The sequence below is a fragment of the Anastrepha ludens genome, chromosome 6 (assembly GCF_028408465.1).
Source record: "Anastrepha ludens isolate Willacy chromosome 6, idAnaLude1.1, whole genome shotgun sequence".
NCBI classification, from domain to species: Eukaryota; Metazoa; Arthropoda; class Insecta; order Diptera; family Tephritidae; genus Anastrepha; species Anastrepha ludens.
Window position 1 is genome coordinate 35,150,455 of NC_071502.1, and position 26,808 is coordinate 35,177,262.

The 26,808-nt window shown below is 35.8% G+C and overlaps 1 protein-coding gene across 1 annotated transcript in view; it reads right to left on the bottom strand.

Moving 5' to 3' along the window:
* Window positions 1-26,808, bottom strand: part of LOC128868462 (upstream-binding protein 1) — a 57,573-nt gene that overhangs the window by 12,830 nt on the left and 17,935 nt on the right. Inside the window, exons 4-9 of the mRNA XM_054110567.1 lie at window positions 15,671-15,743; window positions 15,195-15,544; window positions 14,975-15,092; window positions 14,772-14,916; window positions 12,989-13,519; window positions 8,195-8,367 (exon numbers count right to left, since the gene is read on the bottom strand). Of these exons, the coding sequence (XP_053966542.1) occupies window positions 8,195-8,367; window positions 12,989-13,519; window positions 14,772-14,916; window positions 14,975-15,092; window positions 15,195-15,544; window positions 15,671-15,743 (1,390 nt within the window). The remainder of the gene's footprint in view (window positions 1-8,194; window positions 8,368-12,988; window positions 13,520-14,771; window positions 14,917-14,974; window positions 15,093-15,194; window positions 15,545-15,670; window positions 15,744-26,808) is intronic.

Genomic DNA, 26,808 nt, shown 5'->3' on the forward strand with positions numbered 1-26,808 from the left:
CACATGTAAATTTTTCGTCAAGTGAGCCGAGCAGAGAGATAGCGAGCTGAGAAGTGGCCTCTTCTTAACAGTTACTCAAATTTGATACAAATGGTGAACCCAAGAAAAGAATTCGGGGCAAGTAAAATTTTGAAAAACGGCTGGTGCTACGCCAACTTTTGGATAAATGCATAGATGTATCTCGATAATGACTTAATAAAACTCTTCCGAACTGGGTACACGTATTGCTGCCCGCTCATTTAGATCAGATGAAAACCTTGCACTCTTTTTGTGTGTTACGACGAAATTTGCGCCCGTCCCTCTGATGATGTAAGCTATAACTCTCATTGTCTATGAGTTTGTTTGATTCCATTCTAAGTTAGATTTTACTATGCACAAGTATGTATAAAGTTCGATCCGGACCGATTTTAGAATTGCCTTATCTTTCCTTTTATTCTTAAAAGTGAACCTAAATTTTTAAAACGATGGGGTAATTTCACTCGATTAACTTGTTATCTTTTGGTATAGACATACATACATTTAAATATTCTGTCGAAAGTATCGGGTGGATCCTCGTGTGGTATCAAAATAAATTTTTTTCTAAATTAGTTTTCCCACGGCATGCAATAGGAAACCTTCGACAGAATTTTTTCATTATTAATTGCTCATGTCGAGTGGAAAGAAATCAAAACAGTGGAAAGAAATCAAATCAACAAATCGAAATCGTTTCATGATAAAGTTGTCGTTAGACTACCGAATGCTTCACTGTCCTGAATACCCTGGGAGCAAAGAACACTGTTTTGTTGGGTTGGGTACCAGAACATGAAGGTTATGATGGCAACAAACAGGCCGATTGCCTAGCAGCTAAATTAGGAATTTACCGTAGACTGGAAAGCAGTGGAACACACAACAACTCTGGGTGGAGATTCCAGGATAAAGGCAGGCAAAACAGTTTATGCTTCCCTCTAGAAGAGCATCAAATAAGTTCTTAATCTACTACATGGGACAATGCTATCATTTTAGGAAGCTAAAGTTAGTAGAAACAAGTTAAAGAAACTCCACAGCGCATTCTCTGCGATCGTACAGCTGTCCCAAGACGAGAGCCTTGTGTGTTTTATGCTTGTACTTCTTGGTTATTAACTAATGTACAACATCTCCGATACAGTACATATTGGTGGCTACCCAATTTCCCGGAGAGAACAGAATACACCACAATGAGTTTCATCCCAAAACTTCTCTATTGCAACATAGCATTCTACATGAGGCCAACTCATCACTATTTGCTGCAAGTAAAGTGCAAAATCGCAAGTCAACTATACTAAGAGCACTGGAATATGGTAACAAGCTGAGAATAATCTCACGACCACAATTAAGGCCCCCAATTAGCTCTCCGCCTTGGCATTTTAGAAAGTCTTCGGTCCTTTTTGGTATAGCAACATTTCCTAAATCCAACACCAGTTCATTAGAATACCAGCGTAGGTTTGAAGAATACGTCGCACCATTTAGACCTGAATGGAAAATCATCTACACTGATGGTTCAAAAACTCTGGACCACACCACTACTGTTCTGTGTACACAGCAGAACCTATAGCAATATACAATGCCGTAATAAATAGTTGCATCAAAAACTAATGAAAAAACAATCATTTCTTCGGATAGCAAGTCTACAATATCAGGTATCATGCACATAAGAAACAAATCTCCCTTTATTTCAAGCATACGGAGCATATTAATTGAGTATCAAAATAAAGTCAAAATAATGTGGATTCCTGCCCACGTTGGTATTAAAGGGAATGAGCTTGTTGACCAAAAAGCTAAGGCTGCAGCAATGGAACCGTTGCTCACATTTGATTGTATGCTGCAGAAGGACATATACGGACTAATTAATACATATTTTGAAGCAAAAAGAACTGCGGCATGCAAAACAGTGCCACACCATTATGCAAACTTAAATACAACTGGCACTATCAACTAGTGCTATCAACTATCAATCCATATGCCGTACCAAGGACATCACTGCCTTCATCCGACTTCGCATTGGGCACACAATCGGTACACACTCCCACATTTTAAATGGTGAGAGGACACCTCCCTGCCCCTACTGCACCCTGTCAACACCAACCTTTTGGGCGACTGCACGCATTTTATGAATCTCAGGAACACAAGTTTCAACAACCATCTTCCATCGGAAATACTAAAGACTCTTTCTCAGGAAAACATTGAAAAAATGACAGATTAATTAATTAGAGCGGATCTGAGAAAATTGATTTAAACCATGAGCCTCTTTACTTAAATATCTATGTAAATATTCTTCCGTATATCCTATGAATTTACCTCCCACATAACTTAATTTCTTTATTAATTCATGTGCCGATAATCTTTTCCAGACAATTAACTCTCTAATAGCTTAACTTTTCTGGTCAAAAAATAATCTTATTAGAGTAGTGAGCCGCAAGCCCTGGCAGCTAGTGCTCCTTTTTTTTGTAAAAAAATAATTTATTGTTATTTTCCATATATTAAATAAAATAAATAAATAACTAATGTACATACATATGCACATACATGCATGCATGCATGGACGGAAGCAAGGAAAGTTTAAAGAAAGTTGTGATTGCCACAACAATACAATTCCTATTGGAATGGTCTTCATCTGACAGCGATGATGAAATGGAACAAATTATTAAAAAATAAATCATGTGATGTTAGCTGGTTATTTTGTATTTTACTTGCTTATTTTTTTATTTTAAATTCATTACGAGTTAGCTCAAGTGAGAAAAAAAATTAATTTTTATGATTTTTTCCGCCAGCAATTTAATTAGCAGTTCGTAAAACTTGCAAATTGTTACTGGTTTTGCGTTCACGTACACTTTTGGTTATTTTTTCTCTTTCCGAGAATTGAATTACTGGCAAGTTACGGAATAATTTTTACATGAACAAACCTATTGACATGTGCGACCAAATGGTTTCTTACTACTCAATCCAACAAGAGTATGTCCGATGGTACATACACATTTTTTTCCAATATCTTAGGCGTGTAAATCTGGAACGTATACTGGCTGTATAATTTTCATATACGGAGATTTAAAATTACTTTTATAATAAATTTGAGCTTCTGAGATGCTCAGTGACAAGCAAAATCAACATTAGTAGACAAAAACATGTGTTGACGGATTGCTTAAGACCCCTTGGTAGCGAACATGCTAATAAATTTTTTCATTTCCAGATTTATCTTGCATAATGGTAGTTTCTTTAAAAACATAATATGTTACAATTCGAAGTTCCCGAAAGTGAAAATTTTCAGTGAACATAATGATGATGATTCGAGTTGTAGAAGCTTGACTGTATTTAAAAAAAAAATAAAATTAAAAAAAAGATTAAATACAAAGAAAAAATTAAAAAAAAAAATAAAATAAAACAAAACAACAAAAAAAGAAGAAAAAAAAACAAAATTAAAAAAGAAAACAAATAAATAAATATAAAAAAATACAAAAAAAAAAACAAATAGAACAAAACAAAAATAAAAACAATAAAAGGAGCATACTAAGTCCATAAGAAGAGATTCAGAAATATCACAAAACAAAAGTATTTAATTTACATTTCTGTTTTTATGAAACCTGCCAAGAGTTGGTATAACTTGTTGCATGCAATAAGGCGCAAAATACAAAAAAAAGAAAAAATATTTGCTAAAGTATTCGAGTCATTATCAATAAAAAGAATGCAATAAAAATACTATAAAGAGACTCAAAAAATGGACGGTGTTCGCCAATTGGAATTGTAAATTTTATTTGAATCAAATTTCGAGCATTTACATTAATTTCAATCAAATTTCGTCCATTTACGAAAGAAAAAAAAAGAAAAAAAATATATAGAAAAAAGGGGGGAAAAAGGTAAAAAAGGGGGAAAAATATATATATAAAGAAAAAATAAAAGAAAAAGAAAAAAAGCAAAAAAAAAAAAAAAAAATTCTTGCTAAAGCAGAGAACGCCCGAGTTAATGCCATAAATGTAAATTAACCCCGCCTTCTGTCCATCGCATTATGAGTTTTCCATCACACAATGAAAATATCACATACAAAATTATTATCATACAACACAAATCTCTTAATCAGCTTTAGTCCAATATTAATAAATAGAGCTCAGCTCTTCCACCTGTTTTTTGTCGTTGTAATTTTTTATATCAAAAATAGAATAGAAGTGAACTTTTTTAATTGTTTTTCAATTGCGAAAATAGAAATGCGCCAAAATAAAAGAAATGAAAAGAGTTGACGTGTGGCAGAATGAAAAATTTTCAAATAGATGGTGTTGAGTTTTTGTGGAAAATTTTAATTATATATTGTGATTTCGAAAATAAAAAAAACATAAAAAATTGTTCGCATTGTTCGCGAGTGCACTCGGGGAAATAAAAGTGGCTCCAAAATTTGAAATTGGAACCAATTGTTCGTCCCGTTCCTTATTATTCGTATGTGCGCAGCAATCACTTCGAGGACCACGCTGCTGGAGGAAAATTTTTAAAGCGTTATGCCGTTTCAACAATCAACCTCCGTAAGGACAGGATCTATCTGCATTCCATGTATGGGAAAAATAAATCGGAGTTGCTGGCATTACAATACTATTTTCTTTTCCTAAAACATAAGTTGCCTTTAATAAGTAAGCGTTAGCGTGCAATTTAAAAATGTCATTTCCCATCCACAAGAAGTTTTTTATTTGAGAACGCCACTTAAAAAAAAAGTACGTTTAAAAAAAAGACGTTTGGATGGGGCTTTTCCTAAACTAAATTTAAATGTAGAGAATGTTCGTAGTTGTAGTAATATTTCATCCGAATTAATCTTTCAGCCTGTTTAGCGGACTTATACCAGATCTCAAGTCGTATGGTTTCCCATGCCAATTTACCAGATCAGACGGGGAATTGACATCAATTTTAGAAGAGAATATTCAATGTTATGACATACGGGGTGTGGATGATTAGGTCTACGAGGAGGAAACTGTACATACATACATACAATTGAATTACAATAAAATTTCGTGCGCTTCTACATTAGCTCAAACGCACAGAGGGCGAGTTAATTTACATTAATGACGTCAACGCAAATTAAAGTTGCAGTCTGTTTATTCTATTATCAGAGAAATTAAAAATCAAAATCGAAAGTCAATGCCGCATGGCAATATGTATTATTTAGGCAAATGTTTTTATTAACTATCAAATTATTTGAATTTGGTTAGGACTTGATGATGTTGTTCCGAATACCATATATTTGTATACGGACAAAAATCGGTGTTTCTGCATCGAAGTTTGCTAACCCAAAGGCAATGCAATGAATTTCTTAAAACGGAAGTTGCTTTCAACAAGTGGGCTTTCGCGTGCAATTTAAAAATGCCATTTCCCATTCACAAGAAGTTGTTTATTTGCGAACGGCACTTTGAAAAAAACGTACGTTTAAAAAACAAACTCTTGGATGGGGTTTTTTCTAAACCAAATTTAAGAGTAGAGACTTTTAGTAGTTGTGTCTTATTGGAAATGATCCTTTAATCAGACGGGAATATAACGTTAGAGGAGTTCGAAAAAAATTCAATTTTAGAAGAGAATAGGCAGTGTTATGATATACGGGGTATGGATGATTCGGTCTACGACTAAGAACATTTCGCTCAGGTAGCACCGTCTTTTCAAAGCCATGCGAAAAAGCGGGATATAGAAATTAGACAGTTGAAACAGGAAGTGGAAGTTTTGAAAAAGCAGCATTTCTCTTCTTAGTCTTAATTGGCGCGATAACCGCTTACGCGATTTTGGCCGAGTTTAACAAAGCGTGCCAGTCGTTTCTTTCTCGTGCTAACCGACGCCAATTGGACACACCAAGTGAAGCCAAGTCCTTCTCCACCTGATCTTTCCAACACAAAGGAGGTCTTTCTCTTCCTCGGCTACCACCAGCTGGTACCGCATCGAATACTTTCAAAGCCGGAGCGTTTGTATCCATTCGGACGATATGACCCAGCCAACGTAGCCGCTGGACCTTTATTCGCTGCGCTATGTCTATGTCGTCGTAAAGCTCATATAGCTCATCGTTCAATCGCCTGCGATATGCGCCGTTGCCAACGTGCAAAGGTCCGAAAATCGTACGCAGAATCTTTCTCTCAAACACTCTAGGCGTCGCTTCATCGGATGTTGTCATCATCCAAGCTTCTGCGGCATACGTTATGACGGGCAAAAGCAGTATTTAGATTTAGAAAAAAGGGTTATTATAACTTAAAAAATGCAAGCGTAAATGCAATAAATTTTGCTAAGATGAATATTAACAAAATGAACACATATTTATGTATACAGAAGAGGAGAAAAACTTGCAAAGGTTTTGTGAAATAATTTTCGACGAAACTTATGTTAAAAGTGATCGTCTTTTTTAAAAAAGTAAGGATGTTATAAATGGTTTCTTAGACAGCGGTGATGGTATCAGGAAAATGTATGCTGCGGACAAACGTTGTTTTTTATGATAAAATCCATTGCAGGAAACTGGAAGTATGGTCTGCCATATTATGTAAAAACATTTTAATTAGAAATATAGAATCCGTAGAAAAAATGGGCTTAACTGTTAAAGCGATCATTTGTGACCAAGGCCCAATTAATCTTGGATTATTTAAATTGATGAATGTTACTTAAACAAATTCAGATATTATTTTAATGCGAATAACATTTTTTGTATGTATGACTATTTTCATTTAATGAAATCTGTTAGGAAGAATTTATTAAACATTATTTGAAGACTAGGGATGATATAGTCAGCTTCAAAGTTATTTGACATTTTTTTCCTATCGATAAGGATAACATAAATTTCCAAATATACCCGAAACTCACTTAGACTCACATACATCCCAATTCTTGTGAAAAAATGAGTGTTTTCCAGGCGACACAGGTACTCAGCAATCGACATGATTTTTAGGCAAGGGTTATTAGGATCAGATAAGTATTTATTGAATTGCGCTAAACCCACTCAGAGTTTCGTAAAACGCATGAATGGTTTATTCGATGATTTAGACTGTAGGGATCTGAACAGTAATAACCCTTCCAATGGAAGCTTCTGAAAGCTGAAGAATGTCTGGATCAACGAAAAGAATTAATGCAGCCATTAATTACTGTTTTGCTGTTTGAAAACGCAAAATGTTTATTCTAGGAGGTGCATCAAGAAAATCAGGACAGGCTGAAAGCAAAGAAACTGAAAAAGTTAGCCAAATAAACTCAATTTTGTGTTTAATTTAATTAAGTTCAAATGGCTCCTTAAACTGCGTGTTAGGGTAACAATTAAAAGGTAACAATGTACAGGAAGTTTCTTTTTCGTGTAACTAAACATTGAAAAAATCTTGTTTATGTATTTATATCTATGCTACTGTTTGTTGTTATTATGCATTTTTTTCAGATTTTCTTTTTCTATTTATAGATCTTTCCTAACAAAAACTCAAAAAAATATTCTCCAAACGTCTGAACGATTTATTCGATGTATTGGACTTTTAAGGTGTCCAATACGTTAAGGGTCTGAGGTAAAATGAACACGCTTAAGGAACATATGGAGTTTATATGTAGATCAGTTCAACTTTCAAGTAATATAAATTTTCCTGATTTTCGTGGCTTTAAAGTAACAATAAAAACAACTTACAGTACAGAGAAAATTACAAATATTTAAAGCTTATATTACTTGAAAAGTTGAACTAGGGCGCACTGGAAAACTTTTTTTATAAAATCCAGGCAAATCAAGGCATCAACACACACCCAACAGCATATGCGGTCCAATTCAGTGTTGATCGTTTGATGACAATGAAGATTCTACGTCACAATCTCGAAAATAAAGGATCTAACTGGGAAAATGACGACGATACGAGTATTAATTTGAATGGGAATATCAGAAGACTTTTCATTTTATTATTACTTTTGAGAGCGTAAAGCGTTTTTGAGATGGCTTTTGGCCACTGATTTCTAGCTTAGTGTTATGGCTGGTGGATGATGTGCAATAAGCGTTGTAGGTACTGAAAGTTATAATAAATATATTACATAAATATGTATGAAATCTAAATAAAATGTTTTGCAGCGTCAGTCTCGTTATTTAACGGTCACAGTTGTTATTTAGTATTACTGATAGTAGAATATTACGTTGCGGGAAATATTACGATTTTGCGGTAATTATAAACAACTAAAAGTACTTAAAGTTAAAATAACCGTTATTTATATAAAATCTTACTATTCCGGGCTAAAGCAACCAGATGACGTTGATGTTATTAATTCTAACGGTATGTCGTTCATGATGGTGCATTCGTAACTCGGCTGGAACTTTTCTTGCTCTGCTTGAGGTCTTCTTTGTATTTTCTCGCGATCCTGCTTATGTTTACGATCAGCACCTTTTAATTTGAAAACCTAAAAAAAATGTATTCCATACAAATTATTTAAATTGAACATTCATTTGAACCTTTAGGCTATACTTAATTACGAATATTTATGCATGTAAATATGTATGAATGTATGATTTTTACGCTTTACGCGAGCTATGTATATTTTTATCATCATGCAAATTGTAGTTAAAGGCATTCACTTAGGTTTATGTATGTAACTCATGGACTGAAAAGTACCGGGACTAACAAAGACAACACGTTTTTTTTTGTTCAAATTAAGCTTTATTCGTCAACGTAATTTCCATCAAAAACAACGTAGCCATTCCAGCACCGCTCTAACATTTCAATACCTCTTTTGTAGAACGATTTATCTTTTGCCGCAAAATAGGCCTCAGTTTCAGCGATAACCTCTTCATTCGAGCGAAATTTCTTACCGATGAGCATCTCTTTTAGGTCTGCGAACAGCCACGGTGGATGTGGGAGCTATTCGAAGTTCAATTCATGTAAAGGGTTTTCCAATAACAGCTGTTACAGGTGAATGGATTGCGCTATCGAGAGATGACTAACGATTTTTTATGGCCGGAATTGGATGGTATTGATCTGGGTATCGTTTACTTTCAACAAGTCGGCGCTACGTGCCACACCAGCAACGAAACCATTCATCTTTCACGGGAAAAGTTTCCGGACCGATCACGAAAAGGTGATCACAATTGGCCATCGAGATATTGTGATTTAACACCTTGTGACTTTTTTCTTTGGGTACCACGTGAAAGAGAAGGTCTACGCCAACAGCTCAGGGTCGATTCAAGACCTCAAAGATGGAATTCGTGAGGCTATCGAGGACATAGGGCAGCCACTTTGCAATTTGGTTATGGAAAATTTCATGAAAAGGATATTGTCCTGTAAGCGTGGTCGTGGTGGTCATTTGCCTGATGTTATTTTCTACTATTAACAGCATACCTTCCTCTTTATAATGAAATAAACATCCGATCATTTATATTAAAAAATAGCATTTTTCTTTGAATATTAAAATAACACCTCTTCTTAAAAACCCTTTAGGCATATAAAATTAAAAGCGAAATTCTTTTTGATCCATTGTTTTGAAAATAAAAAAAATTACCGTCAATCTTAGCACAATAACTCACGAACTAATGAATAAAATACCATGAAATTTTAACAGCTCTCTTTTTAAGTTTAGTACTAACTGAAAAAAGGTGAATGCAAAAACACGAGTGCCATCTATGTGTTAGGCCTGGGCGTTTTCAGCCCATGTACAATATATTATAGAGTGCACGTTTGAAGTAGCTAAACAAAATTCGTTAAGCTTTTATATTTTTCCCCTTCACGGTGTTGCGCATTTTCTCCAGACAAATAAGGAAAATACATTTTTTTATATGGGCTCTTTAGCAACTTCAAACTTGCGCTTTATTAGGCATACTAAAACGTAGATAGTGTTGTTGTTATAAAGACACACTTAGACCTTTCGCAGGTCCATTGTGATACCACTGGAGCTTATCCTTACTCTACGTGTTCCTTTTCAAACCATCCGGTAGCTTTAATAAGTTAGTTAGTTTTAGATGGGCTATGTCCGCTACATTGGTTAGAAATGCTGTATCAAGAGGGCGCAGCCTTCTCATAGCTAAGCTTTCACACTTACATAAAAGCTGTCTGACTGTTTCCTCTTCTTCTGTATTAAGACAGCTTCTACAGAAATCGAAGTACGGGAGTCCTAACCTTCTAGCGAGGAATAGAAAATAAATAGAATCTAAATTAACTGAGTCAATTCACATACACCCTTATCTCTTCGATAAAAGCTTGAAAGAGTAGGGAAAGCTGCACGAATGATATAGTGAGCTTCTTTTAAATTATTAGAATCATCATCGCAAAGTTTAATTACTGATCACATTGTCAGAAAAGAAAGCTACACAGAACGAGAATGAAGTTTGTGAAAATCCATCACCTTTACTGCAAATATTTCTTGCAGAGGCAGTCTCTTCTGATGACGAAGGTGATTTGGAACCACTTCGCAAATGGTGCAAACCATTATCATATAGGGATCATGATTAAAAATGTAAATCTACTTTACTTTTCAATAAAATAAAATGAATTAAGTTTGAATATAAATTTATTTTAAGCTTTTATATGAATTTCTTTCAAACATCAGAAATAATTTATTAAGCAGCCTATTTTTTTTGAACTTCTGCGAACTTTTTTATGTGGTTTTAAGTTAATTTAAATTCGTCGTTGGTTTTAGAAAATTACGGAACGTATCCCTAATTCTTCAAAGCAGTAAAGTCCTTTTTAATGCGAATTTTTTATATGCGCTTTTCTGTGGAACGTATCCACCGTACAAAATGAGTCCTTCTTCTTCTTAATTGGCGCGATAACCGCTTACGCGATTTTGGCCGAGTTTAACAAAGCGTGCCAGTCGAATATCGAATACTTTCAAAGCCGGAGCGTTTGTATCCATTCGGACGATATGACCCAGCCAACGTAGCCGCTGGACCTTTATTCGCTGGGCTATGTCTATGTCGTCGTAAAGCTCATACAGCTCATCGTTCCATCGCCTGCGATATTCGCCGTTGCCAACGTGCAAAGGTCCAAAAATCTTGGGCAAAATCTTTCTCTCAAACACTCCAAGCGTCGCTTCATCGGATGTTGTCATCGTCCAAACTTCTGCGCCATATGTTAGGACGGGCAAGATGAGAGCCTTGTAGAGTGTTAGTTTTGTTTGTCGGGAGAGGACTTTACTACTCATTTGCCTACTTAATCTAAAGTAACACTTGTTGGCAAGCGAAATTCTACGTTGGATTTCCAGGCTGACCTCATTGTAGGTGTTAATGATGGTTCCTAAAGTCTTTTACAACCTCGAAATTATAACTGTCAACAGTGACGTGGGTGCCGATACGCGAGTGCGCCGACTGTTTGTTTAAAGACAGGAGGTACTTCGTTTTGTCCTCGTTCACCACCAGACCCATTCGTTTGCCTCTTTATCCAGTTTGGAGAAGGCCAAACTAACAGCGCGGTTGTTAAGGCCGATGATGTCAATGATATAGTGAAGCCTCGTTTGGTATCAAACGGCTCGGAGAGGTCCTTCCCAACTCTGACGGCGCTGCTCGTATTGAGCAACGTCATCTTGCATATCCGTATTAATTTTGCGAGGATACCAAATTTAGACATCGCGGCATACAAGTAACTCCTTTCCGTACTGTCGAATGCAGCTTTGAAGTCGACGAAAAGATAGTGTGTGTTGATTCTCCTTTCGTAGGTCTTTTCCAAGATTTGGCGCATTGTGAAAAGCCACACTGATAACGTCCAATCAGTTGGTTGACGGTGAGCTTCAGCCTTTCACACAATACGCTCGCTAGAACCTTATAGGCGATATTTAGAAGATTAATTCCGCGGTAACTGATGCAGATTGCAGGATCACTCTTCTTATGGATTAGGCAGAGCCCACTTAAATTCCAATCGGCTGGCATGCTTTCATCCGACCATATTTTGCATAGGAGCTGATGTATCCACCTTACCAGCTCATCGCCGCAATGTTTGAATAGCTCAGCCAGCAGCCCGTCAGCGCCCGCGACTTTGTTGCTCTTTAGCTGCGTTATCGCTATTCTCGTCTCGTCATGATCGGGTAGCGGAACGCCAATTCCGTCGTCAACGATTGGGGTATCGGGATCTTCACATTCTCTATGACATGCGCAGCTTTCACTGTTTAACAGGTTCGAGAAGTGTTCCCTTCATAATTTAAGATTGCTCTGTATGTCAGGCACCTGATCGCCGTCTCTGTTCTTACAGGAAAACGCCCCGGTCTTAAAACCTTCTGTAAGCCGCTGGTAGAATTTTCGGGCGTTGTGCCTATTGGCCGGCATCTCAAGCTCCTCGCACTCACGTATTTCTGCCTCTCGTTTCTTCTGTCGGATAGTACGTCTCTCTTCCTTTTTTAGCTCTCTGTAGCGATCCCACATGGCTCGCGTTGCGCCCGATCGCAGCGTGGCTCTATAGGCGGCATCCTTTTTTTCTGCGTCAGTGCGTCAGCAAACGAGACCTTACAGTACTTAAGAAAAAAAATTACACTTTATAAGTTTCTCATCATGCTTGGACGATAGCAGCATCCGCTGGTGGTCGTTGGAGTGTTCGAGGAAAGATTCCGCAGAAGATTGGAGACGGTCAATATCGCAGAGTATGGAACAATGAGCAGTACGGCGACATCGACTTAGTGCAACAAATAAAGATACAGCTGCCCCGCTGGCTGTGCCAAGTCGTTCGAATGGATACAACTGCTTAAGCACTAGAAGTATTTGATGCGGGACCTGCTGGTGGTAGGAGTGTAAGAAGAAAACCTCCATGGCTTTACATGGCGTGTCTAACTGGCTCCTGTTAGCTAAACTTGCTCAAACTCCTTTAAGCGTTTAATGGGCGTCGTATAATGGGGACGAAATAAAAGATGGTTGGAAAATGAATCGAGTCTAGATCCTGTTCTTGTTCAGGACAGAACTCGTGCACGAATAGATATACATATTTAGGGTATGGATTCGAGAGATTAAATAAATTACAAAAAATGTAGGTGTGTACGTGTAATGTACATGTGTGTATGCGGATGCTAGTATGCCAGTATAATTCGAAATAAATTGATATCCACAAACCTTGATTTGACAAGCCGCTGCGTGCACCGGTTGTTTGCCACTAATGAGTGGGTGGTTGTTGTTCGCACTGTGGCTTGGCGTTAGATTGCCCGTTACGCCCGATGCCATTGTAAGCCCAATTTGCGACGGTGCAGTCGTTGCCACGCCCGCTGCTGCAGCCGATGGAATTGACGAAGTTGCTGAACCTCCTACCGCAGCTGTTGCTCCCGTGGCATTAGTTGATTCTATATATGTCTCAATCTGTAGTCTAAATGGCACACCTTTCTCACCGCCATGCTTTTTCGGCGTGAACTCAGTTGATATGCAATTTACTTTGATGTATACACCGACTTCCTTGAGCGGGTCCCAGAAGATTTCGACCGTATTCAAAAAGTTTGGATTTAGTGGTTGCGACACGTGACATAAACCGTACGATAGTGGAACGTCAACTTCAATAATTCGTTCGCCAGGACGCGAAGCTTGCCATTGCTGCATTTGTTCACGTTCCATAAACTGTAGGCGGCGCTCATGGAAACAGATTTTGATGACACTCTAGGACGAGAAAATTAGAGTAAGAGACTTGATGGATGAAAAATCTGTTCTTCTACAAATAATAGGATATTCCCAATGGCTTCGCACACATATACATACATGCATATGTATGTATGTATGCGCATAGTTACATATGCAACTAATCAAACAGCGCATACGAAAAAATTGATAATAATGCACATTAATATCGAACTAATTTATCAAATTCTACATATTTTGACTAAATAATAAATTCGAGCTACAACATAGGAATGTATGTATGTATGTGCTGTATACTATAAGGTATGAATTCATATGTATGTATGTACATATATGCATGCATACTTCATACTGATGAATGTAAAAATTCCAAGAGCAAGTTTTATCAGTTTATCGTTTTAATATCTCATTAGGTTCGTTACAGTCATTGTTTGCTTTACTAAAATATGGAATAATCAAAGCTCAGTTTTGGTACGAGTACCCGCACAAGCAAGCCAGTTAAGATGTACGTAGAATACATGCAGGTATGTGTGTGTGTACGTATGTATGTTGTTTGTAAATGCGATTGCGTCAATTGCTGACAATTGTGCTATACGCCCCTCGGGACTGCCTGGGGTCTTGACAACTACGATCTTCAAGTACAGTTAGATAGTTGCCATCAAAACACAACGCCGCTCATCGTTCCATCTCGCAATCTTCGCACACTTAACTTGTATGCAAAAATTCAGCGAATATTCGGTACAATTATACACCCAGCCTACTCGTCGAGCTCCACGAACGATAAAAATTTGTCGTCTATTGTACTATACAATATTTAAGTGATACACGCGTACAAGCAACTATGTACATATGTATGTATACATATGAATGGTTGTAAGTAACTGTGTGTGGATACGTCCGTATACGTTTGTCGCAATTTGTTTTAATTGAAGCATATTAAAATCAATTTAGATGAATAAATTCCAATGGAGTGAGTATCTGTAACATATGTACATACAGACATACATGCTTATAAGTACATACATATCTAGATATTTATGCAAGTAAAAATTGCAAATACATATACATACATACACATATAGCCTTTACATAAAAAGAAAGTATCTGGGTATGGATGTGTTTATTTGAAGATATACATACTACATGCATACACACATTCCTATTTGTGAAATAAATCGAGCTTGGATCGAACATTTATAATAATCTATTTAATTTGTTCATATGTCTAGAATAAGTACGCAAGTGCTTGCTAATGTAAACGCATAAGCCTTACCTTAAGTATCTTATCGCGATAGAAGGATAAGTCGCCGATTTTCTTCAACTTGATTTCGTAGCTTTGTCCCTGATTCAGATAGGTAAGCGTTTCCTCATTATTTTTGGTAGCTATGGAGGTGGCAGCTGCCAGAATGTACTGGAATCTGTAATTTCAAAGAAGACAGTTCCAATAATTCTAAATGTTACTGTTTTCGTGCTCACTTGTGATCATCAGAATGTGCATTGGCATTATTGCCATTAACAGCACCACCTCCAGTATTGTTTTCAATTTTGTTTCCATCGACTACCGTCAATTGTTGAGGTGCTGGATTTCCCTGTGCTAAAAAAATATGCAAGTGAATAATATAGAATTTTTATATATGTATGTGTACATATGTATGTACAATACGAATATATCTGAATGGGTAAAGGCATATCTTACCAGGACTCTTTTCCACGCCACCGTAAGTGTTGCCAGTATTACCAAATCCAGAGGCTCCACTGCTGTTGGGCTTATTGATGCCATTTCCATTTTGTTCAATTTCTTGTGGTGTGCCGGTTTTCGGCGAACCACATCCACAGAGTGAATTGTTCAAGGCATTTTTGGGAGTTTCCTCTGTGTTTGGCGTTGCATCTACGTGCGACGGTGTCTTATCTACTTTTGGTGCGCTTCCTCCACTGCTGCCTACGACGGAATGAGTATTTAATGGACTTTTATTGGCCTTCAGCTGTTCGCCTTGTGGCTCCTGTTTCAGTACCGTCAGGGCCGGAGAGAACGACAAAAAGGACTCACTGTTGGTTAAACGATTCCACAATTAATATAGTAAAGGGTGAAAAGGAAATGCCATGAATTTTAAGAAAAATGTGTACTAATTTGTAATATAACAATAATTTACTTGCCCACTGTAAGGTACTTACTTGCTCAGATAAGAATTGCTATTAAAGTCTGTATTCAAATCGAATCCTATATCTTCAGTCCAACTGCCACGACCTAAATGAATGTCAAAGAGAAAAATAATGAAGTTAGTTCTAAGATGAATGCAAATTACAAAATATACAGGTGCCCATATATAAATATATATATAATTGGCGCTAACACCCGTTGTTTGTGTGTTTGGCCGAGCTCCTCTTCCTGCTTATTTATGTTTTTCCACAAATGGAGTGACCTACAAATTTTGTGACGCCTCTTAACGGCAGATGGTTTTTTTTGTGGGGCTTTTATATACTAGAGGGGGCTTGCCATTGCCTGCCGAGGGGCGCTCGTTAATAGAAAAACGCCCGTCATTCTATTATTTGATGTTTCATGCACGGAGACTCAGACCTACACAAAAATCACTCGAAAACATTTTATAAGAAAAATGGAGAATAACTGAATAATCCAAAAAATTGGGTTAGAAGATCAAAATGCGATGTAGACAAATGCATCAGACACTCCCAACTAGATCCTTGCGGTCAAGCACAACAGGCAACACAGAGGTCAACTCCGTGCGAAGTTGCTTGTCTCCCATCGGACGCGTGGCCAGCTGGCGGATGGAGGAATGCTCTGTAGATATGTGGGGCAGGTGGGAAATAAAATACCACTCGCGGACCAAAACAAGCGCACACCTGCCTGGAGGTGCAAATTGATATCCTATCACCAAACTACGGTAGGCGGGCTAGCAGCCTACCTATCTGAAGAAACTCCTTTTGCTAACGAATCATCAAAATTAGCTTTAACCTACTCGAATTCAGTTCTTCCTAAACTTGTTGTTTTATACCCACTTTGGTTGGAATTTTCGGATAGAAAAAATCAGCCTTCTTTTTATTGGTTTCTCGGAATGGATTTTACTGATTTTGGAATTTCGTATAAGGGAATTTTTATGTATTTGTTTTTTCTAAGTTTGACATACTCGAAATTATAAAATTATCACAATGTGGGGTAGGCTTATATTATATATATATGGTACATATATATATATAATTAACGCGTACAGCCTTTTTGGGTGTTTGGCCGGGCTCCTCCTCCCATTTGTTGTGTGCGTCTCGATGCGATTCCACAAATGGAGGGACCTACAGTTTCAATCCGACTCCGAACGGCAAACATTTTTTATGAGGAGCTTTTTCATGGCAGAAATACACTCGGCGGTTTGCCATTGCCTGCCGAGTGGCGAACGCTATTAGAAACAACTTTTCATTTTGGTCTTTCACCGAGATTCGAACCCCATTCTCTGTGAATTCAGAATGGTAGCCACTCACCAACCCATTCGGCTTTGGCGGGTATCAAATTACGGTACAATATTTTAAGAATAATGTAATTGAATAGACTAAGTAGGTAGTCAAGCATAACGAAACAACGGTTGCAAATGCTACCTGTTTAGAACCTGGCATAATTTAAACAATAAAAAAAATTATGGAAAATAATGAGTATTTGTATCAGGAATAGGGGTGGCCAAATCGAGAACGAATTTGTTAAGTTATTTGTTTTAGTCAAGTATTTTTACAATTTGTTCTTTTTTTTGGGAATTTTACCCTCCGCTAGTTGAGCCTGCAAGCCGCCTATGGGCTACTTTTGTCATATAAATATTATACCTTTTTCGGTAGCTAAAAAGTCATACTAGTTTTAGAAAATATTTGCAAAATAGTTTCCATACAAATTTGGTTTCTTTTTATTGACGTGAAACAGAAGACTCTTAGTGAAAATTCTAAATTCAAAACTTTATCAAGCGGCCATTTTTAATTGGCAGGGCTTGATTCAAATTTTACTGGTGCTTTTTATTAACTGGTATAGACTTTAACTAAAAACATAAAACATGTTGGTCCCTTGAACTAACACAAAAAAAGAACTGGACGTACAAGCAGAAGAATATTTTTGGTAAATTATTTATAAAATCGAATATCTGGAAAATGGCTTAGTTTTGGACATCATGTCCTATAACCAAATTCAAACTATTTCCTGTAATATTACATTTTATTTTGGTGAGACTAGAAAATTATATATTATATAAATTTAAAAAATTCCGAAATGCCAAAATTTGTCTTCAGAAAATCATACGTCACCTATTTCAAATACCAAATGTTTATTCACACCGGTATTAACAACAAGTTGTCAAATTAAGTTGCAACAGTTTTTCATTGTAAGTTGTTTGTTAAGTGCTCATGAAATCATTTTTACTAAATTTATGGTGTTAATTTCGACGCATACACAAGTATGTGATAGCCCCAACGCATGGAATTGTGCAGTGTTAACCTTTGTTTTAGCTTATTTCAAGATATTTCATTCCTATAATTGTATCAATTCTCGTTCAAGTACTACTTAATGATTTTTGATTCATTATATCATTTTATATGTGTTCGCAACTTTTGTGCGTGCCCTTCTCATCCCTTCTCCTTCTTTCTCAAAATTTATTGTTACGCTGACCGCATGGGAGCGGCGTCAAATAAATCATTTCAAAGCCTTTTGGTCAATTTCCCACCGATTCAAATACAAATTGTTATCCGATTCGTTTGTTTGTATTTCTCTCTATTATCTACGAACGTTTCATAAAATGGCTGGCTATATATTTGTTGCATGAAACACCAAATAATAGAAAAAAATTTTCTAATAGCAGTCGCCCCTCGGCAGACAATGGCAAACCTCCGATTGAATTTTTGTCATGGAAAAGCTTCTCATAAAAAATGTTTGCCGTTCGGAGTCGGCTTAAAACTGTAGATCTCTCCGTTTGTGGAACAACATCGAAACGCACACAACAAATAGGTGGAGAAGAGCCAATCGGAAAATGTATAATTTTTGCAAATGGCGTCGTATGTACGTCGTAGATTAATTTTGAAGCACCTTATATCATTTACTACACTGCATTAAATAAGTATAGCACATGGATCATTGAGAAGTTTTGAAAATGTATATGTTTCTTTTTTAATTTTAATGTTTTTTTTTATAAAAATATTCCTCATTCTCCTACAAAAACTATACAAATTCAAGCTTCAAACCAAATTAAAAACAAAAAAAAATGTAATAAATTTTCATCAAACACCCAACATTGGCAGCCAAAAAAATTTCAGAAATCAACGCAATTTTTGAGCTACTTGAAATTTGCACTTACATATACCGAAATTCTATAGGCTTTAAAATTGCATACTTCAAATTTTTTTTAATTCTGATTAAAAAGTGCGGAGTTTTGATGAAGATTTTTCGAATTGTTTTAAATTTAACATATAAGGTTTTTGTAGGAGAATGAATATTTCGAAAAAAAATATTAAAACTAAATAAAAAAACGCTTAGCTTATCAAAACTTATCAATAAGTCCCTGTGCTACATATACAAACATGCATATGTAGATACTTTACGCGGTGTATAAAACAAATACTCCGCATTATTTACTTTCGCTATTTATACTATTTTTTAGTAGTGAACGAATAATAACATTTTTTCTATATACTTTATTTACTTTCGCTATTTATACTATTTTCAATAGGTAACAAATAATAACAAATTTTCTGTATTACTTTTTCAATTTATTTTATAAAATAAAATTTTATTAGCATAATTTGATTCTTCTATCGAATGAAAATGACTTCCAAATTCTAACACATTATACCGTTAGAAAACACAGTCATATCACATATTTCCTACATGTATAGATACATGCACATGTATGTACATATATAGCAGCGTATATACACACATGTGTACTTAGGAGTACAACCGTACAGTTCTTCTTACACCATCTTCTAATTATAACACGCGTTTTGATAATAGTTTTACATAGTACAGTTTTGTTAATAACACCATTAACAACAAACACACCACTTCTGAGCGCTTCTATATTTGTTGCTTTTTTTAAATTAATTTCATAACGTCTTCGCTTGTGATCGTACCCGAGATATTTGTCTGATACCAGGTGTAAATACGAGCACCATTGTCGGTGTTAGTAGATGCATTCTCCTGCATTTGTATTATTATTATTTTTCCCTGTAAACTGCAGTGGTAAATCTCTCAGTGCAAACACTTTAACCAGCGGACAAAAATATTTGCTTTAAATAACAAAATGTATTTATGTTAAACGAAATCCGATATTACTGAGTACTTTATATAGAATTTAATTACTATATTGAAAAATGCATGACTTCATGTATTTTACATAAGTATATATGAATCGACGTGCTTCAACACAACTTTTGTTTTTACAGTTCATATACCAACTGAGTACACGCTTCTTAATATTTTGTGGAAAGCTGTGCGGGTTCACAATATATAGTATAGGTTTAAAGATTTAATCAATGGAGATAATTTGAAATTCTGTAATCTGGCCCTTCATTGACACTACACTGAGAACAAATACTTTTAAATTTGATTAAACAAATCAAAACGTAAACAGATGTAGTAAATAGTACGCATTTTGTACAATATTTTTATTATGGTTTTACGTACATACATACATACATATAATATGTATTTGTATGTGCATGTATGCACTTGTTAATTCCTACTAAAAATGTGCGTAAGTGTTTGTTGACCTAACTGAAAAATTGGAAATTCATCTAATAAGTTTAACAATGTAATTTTTAACAATTGAAAATTGTCTAACCTTTCGAAATTGTCAAAAGCAAATAAAAAGAGTTTTTCCCATATCATTAAAAATGTGACTCATCCGCCGTAGCCGAATCCATTGGTGCGAAACTACCTTTCGGAAGTGCGTAGGTTCGAGTCTCCGTGAGACACCAAAAAGAAGAAAAAGTTTATTCCAATAGCGGTCTACCATCGGCAGACAATGGCAAACCTCCGATATTATATTTCTGCCATGAAAAAGCTGCTCATAAAAAATATTTTCCGTTCGGACAGAAAATGTGAATGAAATGAGAAGGCGCATATGTTACTGTTAAAATTTTTTAGTACAATTGAGATTTGAAAGGTTTGCTAGTAAGAGATTTTAGAACATCCTCAAATATAGGCACCTCACTGAGTTTTGCACCACAAAAATTTAAAACACCACATTAAAAATTACTACACCACAATTCTCTTAATAAACTTTACTCCAATAATAGTAAAGAGAGCTCTCCCACTTGTTTTTTGTCGTTGTAATTTTTTATATCAAAGATGTCATAGAATGAACTTTTTTTAATTGGGCCAACGGTTACAATTGCGAATATAGAAATGCGCCAAAATAAAAGAAATGAAAAGGAAAGTTGATGCGTGCCAGAACGACAAATTTGTAAAGTGAGTCGGTTGTGTTGAGATATCGTGAAAATTTTGTGAAAAATTTTATAGTGATTTCGAGAATCAGAAACATTAAAAAAATTCCTAAAGTGCGTAAGTGTATATATTTCGAGGGTGTAACGAGGCAAACAAAAAATTATTTCTTTTGTCGCGGAATGAGACGAATTAATCTCGATAAGGTCAGCAGTAATTAGGTTTAGAAAAAGGAGCAATTTTAGCTTCAAAAAATGCAAGCGAAGATGCATTAAATTTTGCTAGGATGATAGTTAGCAGAATTAAAGGCTTTTTCCTAACATTGCGCCCATGATAACTTGCACTATGCAAAACCCGGCGAATAGTTCTAAATTGTTTTCCAGGCTCATTTTCAACTTCAGATTTCAATTTAGGGACACTTATTTTGGGGTTTGTCTTGATTTTCCGTACGACTAAGCTTTTTTCTCTGGGACTTAAGAGCGGCGGACGCCCACAACGCTCTTTATTAGTGGTGCTTCCCGCACTTTTATATTTATTCACAATATTTTGTTCTGTAGGAATGAAATGTAGGAAAACTGCTATCTATCAAACGACCGATTTCTCGCAATGATTTATGTTCCTTGTGATATATTATAATCAGTTTTTTTAAATCATCAGAAAGCTCTTTTCCTCTTGGTGCCATTACAAAACGTACTTCCCTAAATTTTTATACTCACTTTAATTATTTCCTTTTAATAGCTTTCACTTTTTTAATCAATACGTAAAAATAAGTGTTATGCTAACTGAACAATCGTTTGCTGTATACTAACTTTTTTGACATAAATTTCGCTGGCATCAAAGACAAAGGAAAGCGTGGATAACGGTACCTAAAATTTACAACTAAATTAAGGCGCATATGAAAGCTTGTCCCAGTACACAATTACCATGTGTAAAATATTTTGATTACATATTAAGGAAAGCGTTAGCGTCAAACAATTCCATAAATCAGGCTCCTGTATACTTATTTATGTTACTAACTGTACATATGTATGTACATAAATAAAATACAGCTGCTAAAATGCATGAAACGAAGAAATGAAGTCCTCTCTCGGTGAATGAAAACGCATTTTATAGGTCTCGTTTCCTTGCATGGCGCAAACGCATAATCGGCTGAAGCGTTCGATAGAAATAATTTGTGCAAGATTTTTGAATCTTCGCGTGTTAGCGGCGGCGAAATCTGAATTAGCATAGCACTTGACTGCGCCACATCGTATGAATATAGTAGATGCCAACGCTTCAGCTCCGAAAGTATTGCATTCCGAACCTGCTGGTGATATCAAAGAAAGAGGAGGGCCTGTATTAACAAAATTCTGTATTGAAAAAATTTTCTGTTGACAAAAGTCAACGAAAAAAGGAGTTCTACGCAAAAATACGGTGGATTGCGTAGCCGGAGTCGAACTGATGAGGGTTATTTTTTTGAAGCGGGTTATTTCTCCTCTGCAATAGAAAGGCAAAATGGAGAAGGTCTTAGTTTCACTTAGTGTTTGCAATTAGCGCATCCCTACATCTTCTTTCGATTTGCGTTGTGCGTCTTGATATTTTTCTATAATACAAATCGAAGGACCTGCAGTTTTCTGTCGCCTCCGAACTGCAAATGGTTTTTTATGAGGAGTTTCTTCATGGTAGCACAGTTTATATGGGAATACTCGACCTCCCACAGGACTGCCAAAATAATGCTACGAAGGGTTGGGCACGTAATGCTGTATGATACAATATTCTGTTTACAAAATGCTGTATACAAAATTCTGTATTTCAGAATTCTGTATTATAGAAAAAATAACCCTCATCAGTCCGACTCCGGCTACGCAATCCACCGTATTTTTGTGTAGAACTCCTTTTTTCGTTGACTTTCGTCAATACAGAATTTTTTTAAGACAGTACAGAATTTTGTCACTGCAGAATTTTGTTACGTTAATTTACAGTATTTCGTACGAAAAGAATTCTGATATACAGCATTTTGTAGGGATCCCTGCTACGAACTTACAACATGAAAACAACCAACTTTATTTTATCACTCCAAAGGAAGGAATATAAACTATTGGTCGGAGTACTGACGGGACATTGTCTCACTCCAGATCACGCAGCTAAAATGGGATTGGTACAGAACGACGCGTGTAACTTATGCGAAGAAGAAAGGGGTACATTATACCACCTCCTTAGCTATTGCCCTGCTCTAAACAGAACTCGTTACAACTGCTTGATATCGGTATAGTTTTTTATCTGTGAAGGATATTGGTGGCAAAGGTTTAAACTGTTTATTAAAACTCGCCAAGACATGTATCACGAACTATGCTTAACGCGACTCCATCAACACTGGTAACACTACAGACCCTTGTGGCCTCTGTGAGATCTATTCAGATCAATTAGATATACCTAACCTGACCTTCATGGTAGAGATGCACTCGAAGGTTTGCCACTGCCTGCCGTCGGGCGAAAAAAAAAACTTTTTACTTTGGCCCATTTTATCTGGCCAACACCGAGCCCGGACACTACTGAATGGCGGTCACGCGCCAACCCATTCGACTACGGCGGCCGTTTAGCGCCAATTACTTCAGTGTTGTTGACTTCAGTGCCTTTAAACGATCAAAATCCCATTTGAGTTTTTCGTATTTTGCTCCTATTTCGGTTTTATTGTCTCGTGAATATTTTACTTGAAAATTGATTTAGAATACTTTTTCTCTTAAGTCAATTGGAATTTTGTTTTCCAGACTTCAACATAGTGACAGGTGTAGACGAGGAGAAGAAGTAACAAACAATTTCAAAAAACTGCATGTATTTCCACAAAATTCAACTTTTTTACCATTTAAGGCTCATAGCCTGGAGACTCACGGTAGGCATAACTTGCTTTTGGTCTGTCGAAGACCAAGCAGCCGAAATGGGCATCGCTCACAACACAAACTGTCACAGTTGTGAACAACCAGAGAAAAAGGAAACGATTTTCAATTTCCCTATGAAAGGAATGAATGCCCTATGGAAGGAGATAATGTCAACCCTGGGCAAACCACTGTTGGAGAATCTCGAACAACTGTATGGCTTATCCGTCTATATCCTAGTTAAGTTCTTAAATCGCACAGTCTGTATATAGTCATGCTGTAATTAACCGCTAAATAAGTTTGTAGCCAGGTTGTGGCAACAAAATGGTGCGGAAGCGCTAGTTGGATTCTGGATGAATCACTACCTTAACCAGCCACCATCATTTTTTTGCTTGCTTCGTTAAGTACTTTCAGAAACTGGGTCTACATGACCTTCAAAACGTTTTAGTGTGGTATTTTTTAGCGTAATAGAGTGTCCAAAGAAAAAAATACAGGAACTATTAATAAATTTAATTGTGAACAGAATATTTTAAACCAGAATATATAACATTACTGTTTGTGGAAAGGTCGTATAACATATTTTTGTCCTCAAAAATTTGTGAATATGTCGAAAGAATGCACCGTTGCTTACCAATATATTTCAATATTAAATATATATGTATATTTTATATTTAAATAATAACCTGTCTTTTGCCAACACTAACTCTTGTGTCAAATTTCATTTATGTAGGTGTGTTAATTTTTACTAGGTTTTCCGCTTGCTCAGACGAACGTTAAAATGTCTATGTGGCTGTGCACATACCTACATCGTTAATTTTTCAAATGACATAACCTGTAATGTTTAGATGAAGTTGTATTCAGTGGTAATTTTAAGCGACAAAAAAAAATTTTTATTAAATTATTCCACGTCTATTCGTTTTCTTTGTTGTCGTGTAACCCAACTGCTCCTTTCTCTATTGTTTGGGGTTGCTTCGGTAGAAGTGGCCGTTAGCACTCTCGTTTCCTAAAATCTCTTAAGGGGTTATATACATACAGTTAGAATTTTGAAAAACTCGATTTTTTTTATTTTTTTTCTTAATGTACATATATTTAAGAATACACACAGAAAATTAAATACCGTTCCGGTGAATATTTTCAAGTTACACGCAAATTTGAAAAGGTGTTTCAGAATGATTGTAAAGTGCTTTTCAAACTTTAAACGCGTTTTTTTTCAAAATGGTGTTTTCAAAGTCGGTGACCAACATTTCTCGAAAACGACTAAACCGATTAGTCTAAAATTTTAACACGAGCTTCTTAAATATATTTTTTAGTATTTAATCGAAGATTTTTTCTCTCCGATAAATATTTTTTTATAAACAATTTAAGGCCGAAATTTTGGTTAAAAACCGGTGAGAAACCGCTATTTCAAAAAAAATTATTTTGCTTATTGCTTGGATTAATTATTAGATTTAACATTACTTTAACGAAATTTGTTTGATTTTTTAATTTCAGAGATATAGTGCTCATCGCCAAAAGTATTTTTTAATAAATTTAAAAGTTTTCTCAGAAAAAATTGTGGAAAATTCAGTAAAATTCGCTTTTTTTTACTTTTAACTGTATATAACCCCTTAATAAGCATATTTTTTATATATATTATATTACATGGGAGTAATCTTATTTAAATATTGACAAGTATATCATATAGCGCTTTTATACTTTAAAATATTACTGTTATGTAGACCATGCATAAAAAGCAATATCTGCAATATTCTCATCTTCAAACCTATTTAATTCATTAAGGGAAGAAAATTTGGTTAAAACTTTCTAAGCTGAGTTCCACAGTCTCAGTAGCTTTGAATTTGTTAAACAGGTATTCACTGACAGTTGTACTCGAATACTAAAATTGTAAACAATCGATTTCGAAGAATCCCCTAATTTCTCTTGGAACGAAAAATAAAAGTATTGAAAAATGGATGCATCGGGGGTAAATGACACTTATTAGGACATCACCGTATACAATTTAATATTTGCTGATATAGAAAAGAAAAGGAAGGCGGCCTAGTCACGACTCGAAATTCACTGGCAGCGCACCAGTTTGGTAACCGCGAATTTTCCTGCAGGGTTCATTTGCTTCCACATACATACATATGCAACTACACACATCCAACTTGAGTTCAAAACAAAATTTAAATATTTTCATAAAAAAACATGTAAATAATAGTGTAGAGACGCAGTTGGCATTTCTATAATGAATTAGAATATGTAACAAAAACCAGTCTTAAATTTAAAAATTCAACTTTTTTAATTGCAGCTAATTTTCCTAGAAAAACCCGTTCTGGACCGGGCATAAACTAACTTGAACGAAGATCTTTTATCAAATGTGTTTAGTGAAAAGTAAAAAGGCTGTACACATTTTTTATATACATATCTGCTGATATATGTACATACACACAACTGTGTTCAAAATAATAGTAGCGCGACGAATTACCAAGTTTTAAATATTATTTTTTATGTACTCATTTTTTATGTTTTTACACAATTAACGCGCATTCCGCAAGTGAAGCCATACATAATTTAAAGTTGTAAACTTTGTCTGAAGTTCACAAAAATTTAACAAAATTCAAAAAAGAATTACAGTCTGTGTTAGAAGAAAAGAGCAAGTTTTTTTCTTGTAACTTCAGGATATATTTCGCTCTGCTTTTTGCTGCGCAATAGTCCCACTCAAGAGCTACGACCCCAGTGCTAACTCAGGTTAGTGTCGTTCGAAACTTTCCCGTAAACGCAACCAAACAAAAATGAGTGGGAGGTACAAGAAGCGTTTCGAGGCGGTATCTTACGTCCCGGCTGCAAAAGTGATTAAAAAATCAAAAAAGGATGTTGTGATGTGGAATCAGCGGTGTAAGGTGTACAAAAATGTTGATAACTTTTCCGAGCGTGGCTTGAAGCGGGGGACGACAAAAAAGCAGGATAAAGTGATCATCTAACTTTTTAAGTGGGACCCTTCTTTGCGACTACGTCAAGAGCGCACAATTCTTGCTAAAAAGGGAATAGATGTGAGT